We start from the raw sequence: 19,410 nt of genomic DNA on the forward strand, positions 1-19,410 counted from the left end.
GGGAAGGCTCTGTGGAGGATAATTGTGGGGAGGAATGCCCCTTTTTCTCCTGTCAGCTTAAAGTCGGACAAATGAAAATGGGGCATCTCCACGTAGAATTTTGCCCCTAACAGACTGCAGGAGCCCCCATGCAGAGGCGCTACAGAAGGGACCTGCCGCAGGGTGAGATTGAACGGGCCCCCGTGCATGAAGTCGGATAAATATATCAATTATTACATAGAGAACCGCCTTAGAAGGTGCCTCGTACAGAGGCCCCCTTGTAGAGGACCCAATAACGGGTTCCCCCTGCACTGAACTAACTGAAGAGGCCCCCATATAGGGGCCGCCTTCTGATGAGATCGCCGCAGTATTGATGTCCTTGTGGGTCCCTGCCCTATCGAGTTGAATGCAGGGTAATACTGTGGGACCGTGTGTGTACGGGTAGTCGTGGGAAGGCTACGGGGAGGCCTGTAGCTTGTTCGAGCAGCTGCTGGAAAGAGGGCCCCACACATTCAATGAGCTCTTCAAGACTGCGAGCTGTTTCCTCCCAGCAGCAAGGGGAGGCCCATCGGGGGGATTTTACTATTGGACCCCGTACAAACAAATTAGCAAGCCCTTGGTAGGAGCGGGCGAAGTCCACTGCAAAAAAAAAGAGATACAAATTGACAAAACAAGCATCGTCTTGAGCCCCCCACCACACACACAGGGACTCCCAGCATACACACCACCACCTGTCTACCTCTTGGTGCAACTGTGGATTTCGCGCCGTTGCAGCGCCGGCTGTGTCCAGAAAGCAGCTAAGATAGGAGGTTTGTATTTGGGTTTTCTGAAGTGCAAACGAAGGGATACACTTACACTCAAAGGATCGTTGCATGAATACATTCGCAGAGAAAAGGAAAGGAGCCCTTGCATACTGCCACCCATGCAGCATACACGCATGCATGCACTGTCTGCTCCCTAGATGCATGCATGGATGCATGCAGGTGCGCTTACAGAGTTCGTTCGCATCTTCGCTGAGGGGCAAATCTACGGAGGGGAGTTTGCATTGCCTGGAGTCCCTTGTGCTGTTTGTTTGTCTGTTTTGTTGATGCCTTAAAGAAAGGGATTTTAAATCGTAAATAAGATTTACAATAGTCGCGCACTGGTTCGGATGTCTCTGGCAGAGCGTTAAGAGGTACGAAACGAAGATGCTGCTGCTTCTGTTCGTGGGGCTGGAGACTGACGCTGCAGGAGTTTCCTGCATACATTTCCCACTGCTCAGCAAGCGGCTTGAGAGGAACCCGATATTAGCTGCCAAGAGCTCAAGCTCTTGTTGGGAGGCTATGCAAGCATTTGCGACTGTCTCCTTCATGCTGCAGACGCGATTTGCAAACAGAGACACATCAGAGGATTCACCTGCTTTTCCGTTCTCGCCTGCTGATTCTGTTGCTGCTGCTGCTGCCGCCGCCGCTTCTGCTGCTGTTGCTGCCTCCCCCTGAGCCGCAAGCAACTGCTGCGTCACCTCTGCCACGCACTGCTGCTTCTCCAGATTCCGCCCCAAGGGACTGAGAAGCGCCTGCCGCCTTATCCGTTCAACTCCCAGTAGGGCCGCAGTTTGCACGGGAAACAGCCGAGCTGCTGCTGCAGCGTCATAGGCCAGAGTGATAGCAGCGCGGGCAGCAGGAGGAGATGAAGGAGGGTGCAATCCCCTTATTGCTCGAGCCACCTGCGCGTACGGCCAAAACACGCAACCCCACCCACGTATAAGCGTGCATGCAGTATGCAGCAAAAGATGCCGTGGAACAGCACCAGCAGATCCCGCCTGCTGCTGCTGCTGCGTGGGTCTCTCTGCTGCAGCAGTTGCAGCATTTTTTTGATGGTATCGCAGGTTCACCATATTAACACAGCAGTATTATCACCATCACCAGCAAAAGTACGGGCGGCAACAGGACAAGCAGCACAATCACGAGCAGCAGTAACCTACGAGTACGGAGAAATCCGTTAGATCGGAGTCATCGAGCATTCCAAGAGCCCTTGCCAGCAGCACAGCTCCAAGGGTAGTTGAGTAGGGGAGAACGGGGGTGCCAAGATCTGCAGGTATTAGTCTAGTTTCTCCTTTTCTGTCTAGAAATTCCACCTTGAGAGGGCCTTTGCCTTGAACAACCCCTAAACACTTGGTAAAAATCGGAGGTGGAGGCAATGGGGCTGTCTCCAACAAATCCCTGAGCCCCTCGTGCACCCACCGGTGTCTGTATGCAGACAGCACGCGCTTTATGAATGTTTCCACCTCTGCTGACACATCCCACACTGTGGTGGGGTCTAGAGCCTCGCACGGCAGCATCAAACCCTCAGGAGCACCAGCCACAGCAGCAGTAGAAGCAGCAAAGGCAGAGCGGCGAGAGCGCAGAAGTTTCTTCCACGTGCCTTTCGGGACTGACACCTTGAAGTGTACAGACACCGCAGTTATCGCAGGTTCGACATCCCCCACGGGACTCGCAGACGCTACCCTGTAGCAACAAGCCATACGGAATGCATGCAAAAAGTCCCCACAACAGGCAATAAACGCATGTACAAAACTAAAAAGCAATAGGCAATGAAAGCATCCGATATATGCAGAGTTCGCACAATAGCAAACAGTAAATACATGTGCTGCATGAATCGCCCCAACACAAAACGAGCTGGCACCACGCGTGCTGTGGACTGCATCCCTCGTTGCAACAGTCCGTGTTTCCATATTACCCACTGCAAGACCCCACACAAGTCAGCACTGTGTAAGGGCTTTACCCGGAAGCTACAGAAGACAGTCGCATACAAAGATCGGGAAAACGGAACAAAGGGAGATAGGGCAATAATAAACGGAAAAAAAAGGGACAAGACACTGAGACACCATCAGCAGCACAACAAGGGTCAATGGCTATACGTAACCCTGGCAACAGACAGAAAAAGCACGCTGGAGACGGCACAAGGCAGGATACAGCTATGGAGGAAAAGGAGACCCATGGGGCATGTGAAAGAGTCGTCTTCACAGCGTCGCTGTCGCTCACGGCAGCATGAAGGGTAGGGCCCCAGGAGGCAGCTGTGTTGCGTTTGATGGAATATGCAGGAAGGTGGACGGTACTGTTGCAGGAGAGTGCCGCTGTTCGGAATCGTATACGAGGTGTAAGAAAGTGGCAACGTAGCGCTCTGGGTTGGTGATAGCCAAAGACAATCCAGAGGCCAAGTCCCTAACACAGCACACAGCCCAAACCCATGAAACACACAGCCCCTTAGTCTACAACACAAAGATGGGGAAGTCGGTCGCACATCACAAGCAAATCCAGCGCGACTGGGCAACTTGCGCGGGTCTTTCTTTGTGGTACTTCTGGTTTAACTGGCTTATTACTGATCTGTATTTGTGCTGCTGTGGGTTTGTTGCTGCACTCTTCCTGTACAGCTGTGGCTTCGTGCTGTGATGGCATCACACCGTTCGTAGCTGTCTCCTAAGAAAATCATCCTTGTCTCTGGATGGAACAGCGGTTTAGAGCCTTCCGGTGCTTTCGCCCCATTTTGTAGCAACCTGTGCAGCCCTGTAAATTTAGAACGGCCGCGGCCCTTCTTCCCTAACAGAGCCATCAACAAACACACAGATAAGTGGCGTCAGAGAACACAGGAGACAACACACAATCTGACGGGAGAGAGGCGGCAGGAGAAGGGACATAGAAGATCGGGAACAGAAAACCGGAGAGAACATCGAACACAAAACAGAAAACAGACGACAGGAAACACAAGGGATGAAACAGGGGATATAAAATAGCAGGTAGGAGTTAAAAGACAGGATATACGAGATAGGAGACAGGGCCTGGAGAGGCGGCCGTGGAGCAAGTTTTCACAGATGCAAGCTGACGGCGGCCTGCGTCTTTGGGCACCAAGAAGGTGACACCGGTGCCCTTATCTTTGTCACTGCCTCTGGCTTCATATATCAGCGCTTATATATAGAAGGAAATGGGAGGAGAAATGAGTACACAACCAACTAGAGGAAATCGGAGACACAAGGATACAGAAAGGGGGAGGGTAACGCGAGACGGAGGGGGATACAGGAAGAGACACAGGCACGCGGAGTGGGACGGAATGATAGAGCAGGCTAACGGGGACAGAAAGGAGACATCCCGCCCAATGGTATGGCACTGCTTGTTGGCTGACCAGTGAAGGCAGCCTTGATTAGATTGACTCTGTTTTCGTATGTTACAATCGGTGTGGATGGCGGTCTTTTGACTCCAAGCAGTTCTGCTTCACGGAGGTAAATTGCAGCAATATGACGGTAGAGGCTCTTGGGTCGGAAGCCGATACGGATTGAAGGCCTCGCTGACGCCAAGACGACCGGCAGCACCAGTTGTAGTTGCTTCTGTTGCTGCTGGTGCAGCAGCACCTGCTGCACGTGCACCTGCCTCCTTTGGCTGCCGATCCACCTGCGGGTTCCCTGGGATAGCAAATAAAGAAGTGCTCCGAAGCCGGGGTAGGCAGTGCCCCGAGGGAAGGCGGGGTCGACTCCTCCCAAGTAGGTACCCGTCCCCTTTATTCTCCACCCCCCACTGGACACGCACGTGTCATCAAAGTCGGTGGCCACTGCAACCTCCTCTCCGACTCCTTTCAAGGAATACAAGTCCACAGCAGAAGCAGCGAAAGCCGAGGGGCTGTCGTTCTCCCGCAGGAGGCGCAGGGAAGCAAGCGAGACACCCGTAACAATCTCCGTGTAGTGCTCCAAATCCCCCCGACCCTGCGTGCGCACTACCGCCTCTATAAACAGCACACCAGCAGCGCATGCAGCAGGAGGAGATTCCGCAAACCCAAGCGATCGCGTAACAGTTAACGAATCAACATCGTGAAAGAAAGTCAACAGCAGGACAGCCCTACAAACAGCCCTTTCCATCAGCAACACCACCATTAAACCTCATGAAAAAAACGGAACTACACCAATTAACCTTCAAAACAGAAAACAAGACAACACCACCCAATCAACCGCTCACCTTCTCTAATCAGCTCCAACTCGTCCATCAACCAGGCTTCTGTAGAGACAAACCCCACCACATCCAAAAGACAATAAGCTAATTATACCCACTCGATGAACACCGAAACACACAGCATTACAAAACCAACGTATAAAATTAAAACAGTAGCACGATTCCAGCGGCAGCAACAGCAGCTGCAGCAGTTGAAGTACGGCAACTTAGGCAGAAAGTGAATAAGCAGCAACAGCAAGGGAACGAGAAGCAGTAGAAATGTTATTGCAGCCACACTCTTGGGTTGATCCATATGCGATCGTCTCCGGAGTCTTCTCAGAGCCCTCATGAACTTTCTGTAGAGGCGTCTGGCCCTCCGCAGGAGACTCTGTGCTGCAGCAGCAAACGCACACACAGGTACCGCAGCATCATCGGTGTTCTGCTGCTGCTGCGTCATTGGTTTTGGCGTTCCGTCTGCTTCTGCTGCTGTATCCCCTGGTCTTGCTGCTCGTGCTTGGATTCTGCTGCCGTAGGTACTGCTGCTTCTGGGTTAGCTTACAGGCTGCAGCATTGAGGATGCGCTGTAATGTGGGGCGGTGCTGCGTAAAGGCACAGCGAAGTTCTACTTCAATGCTAGAGGCATCTAAGGGACGGACTGTTGCGAAGACTCTCTCCAGCAGGGCAACCTTCTCCTGCTCTTGCAACCGAGATGCCTTGCGAGACCGCAAAAAGTGAATGATTTCCTCTGCAGCAGCAACAGCGGCAGCAGCAGATAGCAGCAGCATGTAGCGTCAGACCGACACTCCCAGATGCCTCCTGTTATTGCAGACAGTCAGCGTTAAGTAGTGCTACAGCTGCTCGTAGGGGATGAGGGGGGCAGAAGCAGGCAACGCCAGAAGCAAGGGACTGTGGCTGCTGCTGGTTTGCACTTGCTTGCTACTGCGTCGCAGTGAAGTTCAGCAGCGAAGCGGCTCTGACGAAGATACGCAAAGGCCACTCCTTGCTGCAGAGACACCCGACAGGAGGCAGAGAACAAAGGGTTCCGGTTTGGAAACAGCAGCCAAGAAAAGTTTCTTGCGTGGTTCATTCGTGCATTTGTGTTGACTGAGTGCTTGCTTTAAAAGGGCAAGAGGAATTTAAGGTTTTGGGTTAGCAGCACCTTGAGGGAGGGTTCGTCGAGCCTGGCAAGATGGAGAGGGTGAACTAAACTGGCTGCTGCCTTAAGCGGGGCAAGAGGGTCTGGATTTCTTGCAGCGATCAGTTGAAAAGCCCGTCGAAGACTATTTGGGGATAAACTCATGGTGGGCCTCTCTAAACCCTTCGGATGTGCGAAGACAGGAGCTACACCACCCCTGGTGTTAGTAAAGCCAACAAAGACAACCGTTCCCAAATGTAGAGAAACTGCATATACACCGCACAGCAGCGACAAGCGGAATTTGGGAGGTGACGGAGACACAACGAAGAAGAGGTACAAGCTGCCCAGGAGAGAGCAACAGACGATCAGACAAATGTCAACCCAAAGAAAAAAGGGAGAAGACAAAACGAAGAAGCGAAAAAGAGCGACTAAAAATGGTGCAGACAACTCACTGTTTTTTTTTGTATGTAAGGAGCTAAGTACGAGGCTTGTTGCTTCTTCAACGACCCCCTTAGCTGTATAGGCAGAGCAGAAGGAGTAAAAAAGAGAAATTGGTGACAAGGAACAGAGCAGACGGATTATGCGAAAGAGACAAAATTGATTGAGGGAGAAACAGAGAAGGATCAAACACCCCTCAAGCGCTGGCTTTTCATCGAGCTCTAAGCCCCCACCATACAGCCAACTCATTGCGTACTGTTGAGGAGAAGGCGCAGCAACAGATGGACTCTGGCATTAGGCTTGGAGCTTGATAAATCGAGGGGGTTGTCTCCTTCTTTAGCCCAGAGGCCGCAGATAAGCAGTGCTACGGCCCGCAGGCTAACGGCTTCCAAAGAAGAAAGGAGGTGCACCTCCAGCAGCTGAGCGAACTTGAAGAGTTGCTTCTCCACGAATTGCTGCTCCTTGGCAGAGACAACGCCTCTTTCAATTTGCTGCAACCCCTTCTGCAGACGGGCCCAAGCTGCTGTCTGCCTTCCAGCAGGACCCGTTATTGCTTGCAGCGCAGTTGCTGCAACCAAAAAAAACCCAAAACCCTATGCCCTAAACTCTCACCACGCACTTATAACAACCTCCCAGCCACATCCCTTGTTAGAACAAGTCGATTCTGTTGTGCGTAGGCCCCAAACTGTACCCTTCAGACCCTTTTAACCCCTTAAACTTTCAAGGGTGAAGGTTCAGTGCAAAAGAGGCTGGACCTGTTCTTGCAACAAGATCTCCTAGAGGGGGAGCAAAGCCTGGTTTGTTAGCACTGTGATGTATGCTAAGCAGCCAGGCGGCTTGCGTGCCGTTTTGGGTGCCGAGGATCTGCGCAAGCGTGGCGGTTAGCTGCTGCACTTGAGAGTAGTTGAAGGGGAGAGCGTTAACGACCTGCTGGAATACGGCGAGACGTCCCAAGATGTCTCCTCCGGCATTAGAGTAATAGAGCCCTCCCCTCAATAATGCCCAAGGAGGAGACACTTTGTCCAGCACAGGTGTCTGGTGGATGGCTCCTCTGGGGAGGAAGGCTAGAGCCTGTCTCCCTACGTCTTGCAGACTCTTCTCCAGGGGACTTGCAAGAGACTCCAGTGCCAACGCACGCTCGCCTGCAGTCCCTAAGCTCCAATCAACACATATGCATGCATGCATGCATGCATGCAGACATGGAATCTAGCATCAACACATCACCTAAAGTAACCCACCCAGCACATGAAAACAGCCAAACAAACTCCCAAAGCCTAGGGCATGAACCCCGGAAGCGGTCGATGCTAGCTTACGTTCACTGCAGCGCAGTTCCACTGGTGGAGGGGTCTGCAGAGGCAGTTTGGCAACCTGAGGGAACCGGAGACGCAATATGAGTTGTGCATGCACCCTAGGGGATGACGGTGAGGCGGTAACCTTAAATTCCAATACACACGAAAGTAGAGGCACTCTGCTGCAAGAGATCTGTATAGCCCACCTCTGGGAGGGTGATAAAAGGGAGTTGGCTCAAGATGGCTTTGTTGTGACCTGGAGACGAACAGCTGAAAGATTCATTGTTCCTTAACAAGAAGAAAGGCCTGCAAAGGCCGTAGAGACCCAACAGAGCAGCCTCTAGTGCTGTCCGCCCCAGCACGTCCAGGTGTAGTAAAGTTTGGAATGCGTCCCATTCGCGTGCCTCTGTAAACACCCACGAAGAAAAGCCCTTCGAGAGTCCTGCAGCACAAGGCCTAGCTAGCTAGCTACGGGGATCTGCAGTTAGCAACACCCAGCTGTGCCAGACAGGATTCTCTAATCTCCCTTCTGAGGGATGTGCAGACAACTCCTGCCCAGGGTCCCCAATGGGGCATACAACACAGCCGCCGCTGCTGCTGCCGCTGCTGCTGCTAGTGGGAATTTGTTGTGTAGCTTGGCTGTTGTGTCCTACCGATGTGTGCTGTTTGTGATACTCCCCAGATGGTTTTAGCGGCATCTGCAGCTTGCTTTGTGCTTCTCCCGAGGGAGAGGAGACTCTTCGTTCGCTTGTAGAGGCGGCTCAAGAAACGGTCACGCTGTCTGGGCTGATGCCACCAGAACTTGCGAGGACTCTGCAAACTATCCTCCAGCATGGCGATTGTCTCCTGCACTTCAGGGGGGGAAACACGCATCAGCCCTGAGCCTCAGCGCACGCAACAGGAACCAAGCAGCACCTATGGAGGCGGCACCAGAAGTAGTTATAGCAGTATCCAACCCAGCAGAAGAAGCAAAACTAGCGGCACTGGGTATAGCGGCAGCGACAGCAGCCGCAGCAACAGGTATAAAAGCAACTGGAGGAAGCGGCACAAATACGCCTCTTCCAGGTACGAATAAGCCTCTTTTCTGTCTCTTTATCCTTTCAGAATTCCCCCTATCTCCGCCCTTTCGTCTGTCGTTCCCACCTGCTTCCTGCAGCTCTGCGATGGCGTCTCTGGGATCTGCAGCTTGCGACACCTCAGATATATCTAAGGGCAGACAGCAGCAGCAAACCTGACGGCTAAAAGGTCAGATGTTGCACCAGCAGCGGAAGCAAAACTGCCCCTACGAGCATCACCAACAGAAACCCAAAAAGAAACAGCAAACACAGCAGCAGCAGATGAGACAGAAAAACGGACGTCGCGCAGTAGTTTCTTTTGCATCATTTCTCGCTGCTGTTGCCAACTGCTGGAGCTGCTTCAGCAACTTCTGAGCGGTATGTATAGGGAGTGTCTTGGGGTTGTAGGGCGTCTTGAGATGCTCATTAAGCTGCGCTGCAGCACGAGACAATCGCAGCAGGCCAGTACGAACTGCTTGCTTTTCTGCATCCTAATACGATCAAAAGTGTAACTGCCAAAAACGAGTCTAGTCTAATCTGTCTCCTTTATGAAGAGACGTCACAAAATCAAGAGGAAGCTGGAGACGCACAGTAGAGAGTGACGAGAACCGCCTGAAATTGAGGAGGTGTCTCCTCTTGGGGTTTTGCAGGGACTTGTAGCCCTACACTCCTGATCCTGCTGCTACTGTCTGAGACAGTAGCTTCTGTGCTGCCCTCCGAGGAGATGGAGTAGTCCCTGCCGAAGCTGTCGTCAGACGGGGTGCTTATGGAAACACTGCCTCCTTCCGTGTCGGTGCTGAGACCATAACGTGGGGCCTCCTGCTGCCCTTGCTTTTGCAGTTCCTGCTGCTGTAATTCCCGCTGCTGCATATCTTGCCGCTCCTGCTGTTGCAGCAGATGCTGCGCCTGCTCTTGTTGCTTCAGCTCGTGCTGCTTTTGCTCTTGCTGCTGCTGCGCCTGTTGCCCTTGCTCTAGTTGCTGCAGATCCTGCTGACCTTGCCATTGCTGCTGCGGGTTCTGTTGCATAAGCGGAACATTCAGATACGGCAGGGTGCTGTCTGCTGCTGCAGCACCATAGTGAGGGTCGTTTCCTTCTGTCTCCTGCTGTAGGCGAACAGAACCCTGAGGGAGAGTCAGTGCCGTTGCCCCTGCGAATGCATACACAGAAAGCGAAGAAAACTCAGAAATTGAACGCAAGGAGACAAGAGTGGGTAGGGGAGGGAAGAGGAGGCATATATAAACAAAGTGGACGCAAGAAAAGAGAAGGAGCAGAATATGGAGACAAAAGAGGCACCCGAAGAGACAGACTGGAAGCGAAGCTGAGGAAGGCAATAGAGGGGGCAGAGACGGAGGCAGCGCATGGACGGAAGACAAAAAAAGAGACTCAATAAGATAAAACTAACCGCCTGGTAGGAGGAGACATAATATAAAAAGCAGAGGGGCAGCTGCCTTGAAGATGATACTCCAGCAGGCCGGCTGGCCGCATATCCCGAGAGGGGACATCGCAACGGACAGCGTGCTGGAGACACCTTCTGTCTCCTTTCTGCCGCCTTCTTTCTTCCACGAGTCCCCCTTCTTTCCCCTTTTGTTTCCGTTGTGTCTCCTTCCTCGTTTTCCCCACTCTCTGGTCCAATTTCCTCCTTCCTGCTTCTCTCCCCTTGCTGTCGGTCTCCTCAGTTCACTCGGAGACAAGGGAGACTTCCGTGATGTCCCGCAGGCCACTCCGCGGTGTCTGAGGTCTTGCTGTGTCTCCTTCTCTTTTTCTCTCCTTGGAATACTGCAGATTGTAGCCGCGGAGGGGAACAGCGACCAAGGGGGGGCACAGAGACAGGCAGAAAGACGGAGAAAACAGTGAGGCAGAGACAGTGGAAGAGAGACTAACAGAGAAAGGGAGAGGAATTGGAAGCAGGTATATATAGGGAGAGATCTAGAGAGAAAGAGGGAGGGAGAGAAGGAGACTGAGTCAACAAACAGAAACAAAAGGAGAGGGACACCCGAGGGCAGGAGGGACCGGCAAAGGTATAGAGGCCGCGATGTGCTGCCTTCTTTGGCTGGAGGTAGCAGAGAAAGCCAAAAAGATATTTAAGCTGAATATATGCTTAGAAGGCAGCCTTCAGGTGTATGTACACAAACATGTAAAGACAACCCCTGAGGAGACCGCTGGTCTGCTCTCTGTCTCCCCGGCTCGGGTGTCCCCTTCTAAGGAGTCGAGCTTAATGCCGGCTTTAGTGAGAAAATAAGCAAATAAATATCTACAAGCCCTTCAAATTGCCTTTTATATTGCCTTGAGGAGCACGAAAGCTGCAGGAATACTCCAAATACAGCGGGCCTTCAAGGTGCTGCAGCAGCTGCAGCACCTGCTGCTTGCTGCTGCTTGCTGCTGGTGCTGTTGCTGCTGCCGCAGTCAATGCTGCTGGTGACGGATTAGAGAAGGAAACGGTTGCAGGCTGATCCACCCTATTTTTGCGTTTAGTAAATTAAATTTAGTATATTTCTGGTCTAGCCAATAACCTGTTAACGTTTGTCGTCCTTCTGTCGCCACAGTGAGAGGCCCCCCGGGCCTGCAGAGACACCCGAGCACTGCCGACGGCAATAGCGTCTTCCGTTTCTTGTCTGCCATTTTGAATGTATTTGAGCGTTAAAATACAAACGCGGTGACACAGAAGTTGTTGGGGTGTAGCCTTTTTAGCTACTTCAATGCTTCTACCGCCCCCTACTCCCCAGGTGTACAGGTAGCTGGCAGCGCTGGTGTCTCAGCAGCAACAGTCGTTTCCTCTCAAATACAAGAACGGCAGCAGCAGCATATTCATGGATACTAAAAAGCAGCGAAATGACAGATACAAAAAGGTTTAGACAGACAAGCGCACCAGGCGCAGTAAGAGACACCCAGTAGCACTGGCACAATAACAACCAAGTCCCTCCGCACGCAACCCTGCACTAGCGGTTGCAACTCCTGCAGCAGCAGAAGCGGCAGCAGCACAGTGAACAGATCCAAATGCACTGTATCTTGGCCAAAGTGGGAAACAATATTACTCTCACTATCACGGCTCTCAAACTGCCTCTAATCGGCTGGCTGTGTCCGCAGGGATACTGTCTCCTTGTTGTTACACAGTTATTCTCTCGTTCTGCTTGACTTTTGTCTCTTTATTTGCATTTGTATACTCGTTGTAAAACGCAATAGGGGGAGGCGCATGACACCCGACACTTGAAAACGCAGACAGATAAATGCAGCCGCCGTTGTTGCTAGGGAGGGAAACACCAAGAGAGAAAACCGCACTCTCCCTCACTTTATTCCCCAGCGACACATCTAGCTAATCAGTTAGCTAGGCAGCCAACAAGCTTCCACCCACGCGAACGTTGCCCGCTAGGTAGCCAGTTGATAGCCACCACAAAAGCCACAGGGTATCAGATGCGCGGAACACCCGCCGGCTGCCGCTGGTGCTGTCTTGTTGCTGCTGCCGCTGGTGGTTCTGGTTCTGTTACTGCGGATGTAGTTGTTTCATGCCACTCCTATGAACAACCCCAAGCAGCACCCCGGGTCATACTCACGAGCGAGAAAAGAGAAGCAGTGTGCAGCTGTGATGGGGAAATCTGAAGTTGGTAGCTTTGCCCTAGTGGCTGTGTTGTGTCTCCAGCAGCAACAAGTGGGCTATGTGAGGCGTCACCTGTCTGTAAAGAGAGCTTCAAGGCAACCCTTTATGGAGAAGCTGTCTCTGTTTTCTGCAGTCGGAACGCAGAAGAAAAGGAGACAGCACAAGACAGCGTCCCCTTAGGCGGCCGTCAACGCTTAAAGGTCTCCACTAGAAATGAGGCAGCATCTACTGGTCCCATCCAGTAGTCGACGCTCAAACGTTTTCCCTATTCTTAATACGGAGCAGCCACAACAGCTGCGGGTCGAGCTGCTGCTGCTACTGCATGGAGATAGTTTCTATTGACGAGGGATGGCAAGCAAGCAAAAGTTGCTGCGGCAGCACGGAATTGCTGCCTCAGCAACTTCATGCTGCAACATTTGCCCGTATCCCCTTCGGCCAGTGCACTTTTCTTAAAGCCCAAAATACTCCATGAATGCACGTATGCATGTATACGTGCATGCATGCAAGTGGAGGGCGGTGCTCGTTGTGCTGGCGCATGAGAAGAAGTCCTCCACAGTGCCTATACCACAACATGCACTATACTGCCTCCCCAACAAAGAGGACCTCATCCAGTTGTGCCTAGGTATATCTTCCTGCAGATAGACGCAGCTGCCTGTAGCGAGTTGAAAGCAGCTTAGCTGTAGTCGTCCCACCTCTTAGCCTCTCGACTGATCCAGACAGAAAGGGCAGCATTGAGTTGCTGAAGAAGCAAGGAGACAGCTTGAAGCAGAGAATGTGGCAGATTCAGAGAACCGAGTTAGGATTGATGGAGTGTAACAAACAAGCAGGAGCTTTCCCGCTGCACTAGGAGCGAGACGATACACTTTATTTCCCTGGATTTGTCTCTTATATCCATGATTAAATATATACGGGACACCAGCATTTATGGTTCATTGTCTATCGTATAGTGTTTAGGGTTTAGTGTCTAGTGTTCAGATGTTACGGTTCTGCGTTTAAGGTTGAACGCTAAGGGTCTATTGAGGGTTTAGATCCCTCTGGGACTCAGAAAGCTGGATATACACTTCAAATGATGTTGCAAAAACTTGTAGTTTGTTGCTCCTCTGCTGCCGTGCTTCAGCGCAATTCTCTGGAGGGGGCCCCCTGGGGGGGCCCCTGGAGTAGTCGTCGGTGAGGCCCCACATAACCTTTGGTTATTCGTAACGAATTGTGTTCCTCTGTGGCTTAACCACTTAATTTTGTGTGGTGTTTTAGTCATTACAAATCGATGATGCTTCAATAGTTGCAATTTCTGCGTCTGTAGAGCCTGCGGTGTAAAGGCACCTTCTCCGGTGGTGTTCACAATGGCGTGCTACAGCGTCATTCTTCCAACGTACAACGAAAGAGAAAATCTGCCGTTAATTGTTTTTCTGCTTCAAGAAACATTTGAGTCCCTGTCCGTCCTTTCACCCCATTTGCAGCTACTCCAACGCGTGCGAGGTCTAGGGTAAAGGATTTAGAATTGGGCTTAGGCCTGAGCGGCAAAAATTCCGGTTTAAAAGATTTGATGTGTTTTTAGCGTACAGGAGGCCTACACTGAAATTCCGGTGCCGGGTTGAAAATAATGGAGGGAGACTTGTTGGCGGTGTATAAGGATACACCTGTACACCTGGACCCGTTGTGTGGTATACGCATGTACCCCTGGATTTGTGGGGTGTACATACATGTTTGTGCAGGAGGGTGGAGTTCGAGATTGTTGTCGTTGATGACAACAGCCCAGACAAAACGGCAGAGGAGTTCAGCCGCCTTCAATATGCCATGAACAGCGACAGACTGGTGAGGTGTTTGTCTCCTGTTTATTGTATGACTGCTTTCTGTCTCCTTTCCGTTCCTTAGGTGTATTGGTTCTGTGTCCTTCCTGTATGCGGCGTCGTTTTAGTCTCCGTTGATTGTAAAAAAAATACGCGTGCAGTCTTCGTCGCATTTTTCTCCATCGGCTCCTCTGTGGCTGCCTCTCTGTCTCTGCCTTCCAACGCCTGCCGCATATCTTTCTGGGTCCTCTCTTGTGTGCATGCCTCCCTCCTTCTCTCTCTACATGCATTTGGTGCCATGTTTCTTTTTTTCCTTCTTTCTTCTCTTCGGTGTGTGTGTGTGTGTGTGTGTGTGTGTGTGTGTGTGTGTGTGTGTGTGTGTGTGTGTGTGTGTGTGTGTGAGTTTGTTTGTTTGTATTTGTGTGTTTGTTTGTTTGTTTGTTTTGTTTGTTTGTTTGTTTGTTTGTTTGTTTGTTTGTGTGTCTTCTGTTTCCTCTTCCTACGTCAAGTGGAGTGAGCAACGCCAGTGCTTCTGTTTGCCTCTTCAAATATAGTAGCTAGGGCTTGGGATTTAGGGCTTAGCGTTATCCGTGTCCTTCCCCCTCAGCGGCTGCTCAAGAGACCTGGCAAGCTTGGCTTGGGTACGCTTCGGGTCTGTGGGCAGCTGGTAGCAGGCACAGCTCACATACACTCCATGGGCGCATACAGGCCAACTGCATATATACCACAGTTGCACATACACATAAGCTGCATCTGCACATACACCCGCATTGCCCATACACCACAACTACACATACACCCAGACAGAAGGAGAGCTGCAAACAGCTGGTCACGGGAGGGAGGCTGTCTGTACTTTGTTTTATATTTTCAGGCACGGCATATCTCGACGGCCTCAAAGTAGCAAAGGGAAATTTTATTTTCTTAATGGACGCAGACTTCTCACACCACGTGAGACCTGAGCTGTACATACACATCAACCTAGTAGCTAAAACTTAAGCATCTCGACATGGCAGACATAAATAAAGCCGGTGACAGGAATTTTGACACAGAGGCTGAAAGAGAAAGGGAAGGAGATACATAAGCACAAAGAGGCAATGACCGCGAAAGACAGAGAGAGACACAGAAAGGCACAAAGATACAGACACACAAGCACATAAAGAGAGAGAAAGAGACAACGAGAGGAAACAAAAACAAAAAGCGTGTCACCGTATCCTTCTGTGTGTGCGTTTCTCTCTCTGTGCCCGTCTCTGTCCCTGTCCCCGTCCTGGTATCTTTGTTTCTCCTTTGTCCCTCCTCTTCGCAGCCCAAGTTCATTCCCGCCTTTATAAAGTCAGCAAGGGAACTTGCCACCGTATTCTCGCAACCCCCGCTGTCCCCTGTCTCTCTTTTTAACTTTTTTTCTCTTTCTTCTCAATTATTGTATCCTCCCGGCCCTTTATTTGTTCCCCCTCGTCCCCATCTATCTCCTTGTGTCCGTTTACTGCCTCCTTTCGCCTTTTATATTGCCTACTTTTGCCTCATTCTGTCCCGTGTTATCTATACGTATATTCTGTCCCTGCCTGTCTCTTCTGTCTGTTTGTTTCTTCTATGTATGTCTGCCTCTTCATGTGTCTTTCTGTATCGCTTTGTCTCTGAGTGTCTCTGACTTCACTGCTCTGCGTCTACTGTCGGTGCTGCAGGAAGCAAAAAGAAGGAGACTTTGACATCGTCTCGGGCTCCCGATATATAACTGGTAAGCAAATACGGAAAAGGGGGACAGAAAGAGGCAGAAACTAGACAAGAAGGAAAAGGAGACCAAAACAGACAGTCACACACAAAAGAGCTAGGAAGCCGCATATGAGTTGCCGTATAGTTTTTAGAGGCCTGAGGGAGGAGTCACCTATCCTCGTTTTTGTGTCTCCTGGCAGTTAAATCGAGCGAAAACGCGAGCGAAGCGAGAAACAAACTGCTGACTGTAATGGTGTACGGTTTAGGGTTTAGGGTTTGCAGTTGGTTGCTGCGGTTGAACAGGAGGAGGAGTTCAAGGCTGGGACTTCAGAAGGAAGGCAATAAGCAGAGGCGCAAACTTCCTAGGTCGGTCGCCGCAGTCATTTTGTCTGCTTGCGGTGTACAAGCAGCTGGCTTTCTCTTTCTGCAGCTACTTTACCAGCGCCTGCTGTTGCTGTACCAGCTGCTGCTGTTGCTGCTGGTTGCTCCGGTTGTTCCCACTGCTGCCACTGTTACTGTTGGTGTTGCTGCTGCCCTTATTGTTGCTGTTGCTACTCCTGTTGCTGCTGCTACTGCTGTCGCTGCTGCTGGTGTTGTTGTTACTGCTGCTTTAAGGCAGCCAGCATGTTGGGGCGTGCGTGAATATGCAGCTCAGTTGCTTCTAAACCCAGGCGTTAGCGATGCCACTGGCTCCTTTCGGTGGGTCTTCTGTGTTGCTGGCAGCAGCTCCTATTCTTGGTGTTGCTGAGGCTGATGTTGCTGCTTTTCTTGCTGGCGCTAGTGTTGCTGCTGCTGGTGGTGTTCCGATTTCTCTATTATCTGTGTGTTTCAGGTGTCCCTCTTTTTAGTGTGGGTGTCTCTGTGGGTTTTCTGCATTACTTCTGTGTGTTTTCTATTTATTTTTGGCCGTTTGTTGTTTGTCTGCTTGCTGTTTTCCTCCTACCTTTTGTCTTCGCTTGGCCGTTGCAGCCTTCCGTTCCAGCTGTCTTTACATCCCGGCATTCTCTAGTTTTTCTCTCTGCTGTTTTTTTTTCTTCAGTCTATACAAGCGAAAAACGCTTGAGGAGCTGATGCCGCATATTCACGCCAAGGGTGCTTCTATCCCCAAACCCTAAACCCTATACACCGTTGTTAGCTCTTCACCTTGTTAACCCCACCGATCCCCAAGGTGGCAGTTTTGTTGGGCTGCAGCTGCATGTTAGCTGCAGCAGCAGATAAGACACTTGCCTGTCTTCTTGTCCCCGCAAACGGAGAAAGAAAGCAGCATAGGCACCAGGCGCAGCAGAGGCACATGTGGCTGTTGCTGTTGTTGCTCCTGTTGTTGTTGCTGGGGCTGCATCACTGCGCAGGCTACGCGTTTCAGATGGAAGTGGTTGTGAGGGCTCGGGCTGCTGGCTGTTCAATAGGAGAGGTGCCGATTACATTTGTTGACCGGGTGTATGGACACTCAAAGTTAGGTACACCCTAAGTAGTTTTCATTTCTCTTCCCGTGTCTCCTCCTAGCACTAGCAGCAGTAGCAAGAGATTGAGAATCACGGGTTTGACGGGGCCCTAGAGGCTGCCATGGATTTTGCCGGCTTGTCTCCATCCCCCGTCTTGTCGTTTTTTTCGTCCCATTCTTCGCTGTCGCAGGAATCAAAGAGATCGTGCAGTATCTGAAAGGCCTGATGTATCTCTTCTGGAACGTGTAGACACCTCAGACAGGAAACGAGGCACCACACGCTGTACAGACACTTCGAGGACACACCTTTTCATGCCGCCTTGCCTCTCCCTTCCCTTGCGTCGGGTGCAGTGCACTCTTCTTACCCCCAATGCATGTGGAGGGGGCATCCAGGGGCCCCTGAGCTGTATGCACACCTCGCTGCCTCTGCTGCAGCGCGGAGAATATTTTGGCCGCATATGGCATTGTTCAGCATCCAGGAAGTGGCTTTGCTGTCACTTCCAGGATGCTGAACAATGCACATGCTCCTGCTGTTGCTTTTGCTGTCGCCGTTACTGCTGCTGGAGGCCTTGCCGTAAGTTGAGATATTGATGTTGGTTGGGGGCACCACCACCCCCACGGTGCCCTAGCTACCCAGATGCCTAGCCAGCTAGGTAACGTAGAGGTATCTTAGTTTCGTTCTGTACCCCGCCACTACCCTAGCTAGCCAGATAGCTAGCCAGCTAGTTAGCTGCTCCTGCCACCTAGCTAGCTTTGAGCCCTTCTGGCTGTACGCGGCTACCCATTGTTTACGCTAGCGAGCTAGTTAACTAGACAACTAACCGGCCGGCCTCTGCGTTGCAGCTGCTTCATCTTTCGTGTGCTCTTCCTGCCTTCCAGGAGGCCACACGGTGAATTTTGGCTAGCACGCTAAGTAGGGAACAAGGTACCGGGCCAGCCAGCTAGCTAGCTAGTTAGTTGTACAGGGGGTGGGGCTACTAGTTGGCTAGTCGGCCGCTTTTGACTAGCAAACTAGGTTAAAGGGCAGCTATGTGGCCAGATTATTCGCCAGTTCTATATCTAGCTAGCTGTTGTTGGTGCTGGAGATAGGGGCTGTGCTAGCCATGCCTGAAGAGGAGGATGTTGACTTGAGCAACCTGTAAATAAACTAATCCCTGAACTTGGTGCGTTACAAATGCCCCAAAATGCCTGCCAGCGATTGCATGCCAGGCACCCCCGCATGTAGCTTCCATGCTGCGCTTAAGGTCACGAGCGAGCTCTTGCCAGTGCCGCATTTCATTGTTCAGCAGCGACTGGTAGCCGCTTGCTGCTGCTGCTGCTGCTGCAGCGACCACCGCCTCCGAGGCATCCGCAGCCAACACCCGCACCCGAGGGCAACCCAGAAGCAAACCCTCTCCACCCCCGCACCGCTGCACAGATTCTACCATCTGCAGCGTGAGTGCAGCCCATGCTGCAGCAGCGGTTACTGCTGCTGCTGCGGCAGCAGCTATTGCTGCTGGGGCAGGATAGTGAAGGTGGGAGCTAGGAGGGAAGCGGGGAGACGGGCTCTTGTCCAAGTTGCCCGTTCTCGCCGATGCAATGGAAGAGAAAGGAAGGGATAATCCAGCAGGCAGGAGAGGAGAAAGACAGAGAACGGACTATCAAAGGGGTGACAGAAGGCGAAGAGAGAGAGGAAGGGGAAATAGACGGAGAGGTTACAGAATGCGAGAGAGGGAGAGATTCGATCGACAGCAGACTGGTAAGGAGTAGGCTAACCAGGAGGCGGCTAGGAAGAGGAGACAAGGCTCGATCACGCTGTTTTGCTGCTTCCTCAGGTCTCCCTAGCTGCTGAAGTCACTTTGACAAGCAGAGGAGTGGAGATGGACGGAGAATCAGCTTCTTATCTGTTGTTCATTGTGTCCCTTAGAGTGACCTTGTTTCTGTTTCTCTTCTGTGTTGTTTGCCCCCTCCTGTCTCCGTCTCTCTCCTTCTGTGGCAACAACCACCCCCTCCCCGTATCTGTCTCTGCTATATGCAGTCTCTCGCTGCTCC

At 51.6% G+C, this 19,410-nt stretch overlaps 2 protein-coding genes across 2 annotated transcripts; one reads left to right on the forward strand and one right to left on the reverse strand.

Annotated features, from left to right (window-relative positions):
- Positions 1–561: 561 nt before the first annotated feature.
- On the reverse strand, positions 562–10,354 carry EMWEY_00031430 (hypothetical protein, conserved; the record flags this gene model as incomplete). Its single annotated transcript, XM_013481711.1, has 19 exons — positions 562–618; positions 835–892; positions 1,122–1,684; positions 1,943–2,465; positions 3,003–3,182; positions 3,422–3,557; positions 4,138–4,731; positions 4,962–4,997; positions 5,494–5,679; positions 6,252–6,335; positions 6,764–7,075; positions 7,263–7,649; positions 7,821–7,875; positions 8,003–8,202; positions 8,450–8,674; positions 8,940–9,002; positions 9,153–9,287; positions 9,442–9,999; positions 10,255–10,354. The coding sequence occupies 19 exons, from the start codon at positions 10,352–10,354 to the stop codon at positions 562–564; spliced, it is 4,452 nt and encodes a 1,483-aa protein (XP_013337165.1).
- Positions 10,355–13,784: 3,430 nt separating this feature from the next.
- On the forward strand, positions 13,785–15,227 carry EMWEY_00031440 (dolichol-phosphate mannosyltransferase, putative; the record flags this gene model as incomplete). The annotated part of the gene is made up of 4 exons (XM_013481712.1): positions 13,785–13,927; positions 14,157–14,256; positions 14,839–14,872; positions 15,103–15,227. 4 exons carry the CDS (start codon positions 13,785–13,787, stop codon positions 15,225–15,227), a joined length of 402 nt encoding a protein of 133 aa, XP_013337166.1.
- Positions 15,228–19,410: the final 4,183 nt, after the last annotated feature.

The sequence above is a fragment of the Eimeria maxima genome, genomic scaffold (assembly GCF_000499605.1).
Source record: "Eimeria maxima Weybridge genomic scaffold, Emw_scaff398, whole genome shotgun sequence".
Taxonomy (NCBI): Eukaryota; Apicomplexa; class Conoidasida; order Eucoccidiorida; family Eimeriidae; genus Eimeria; species Eimeria maxima.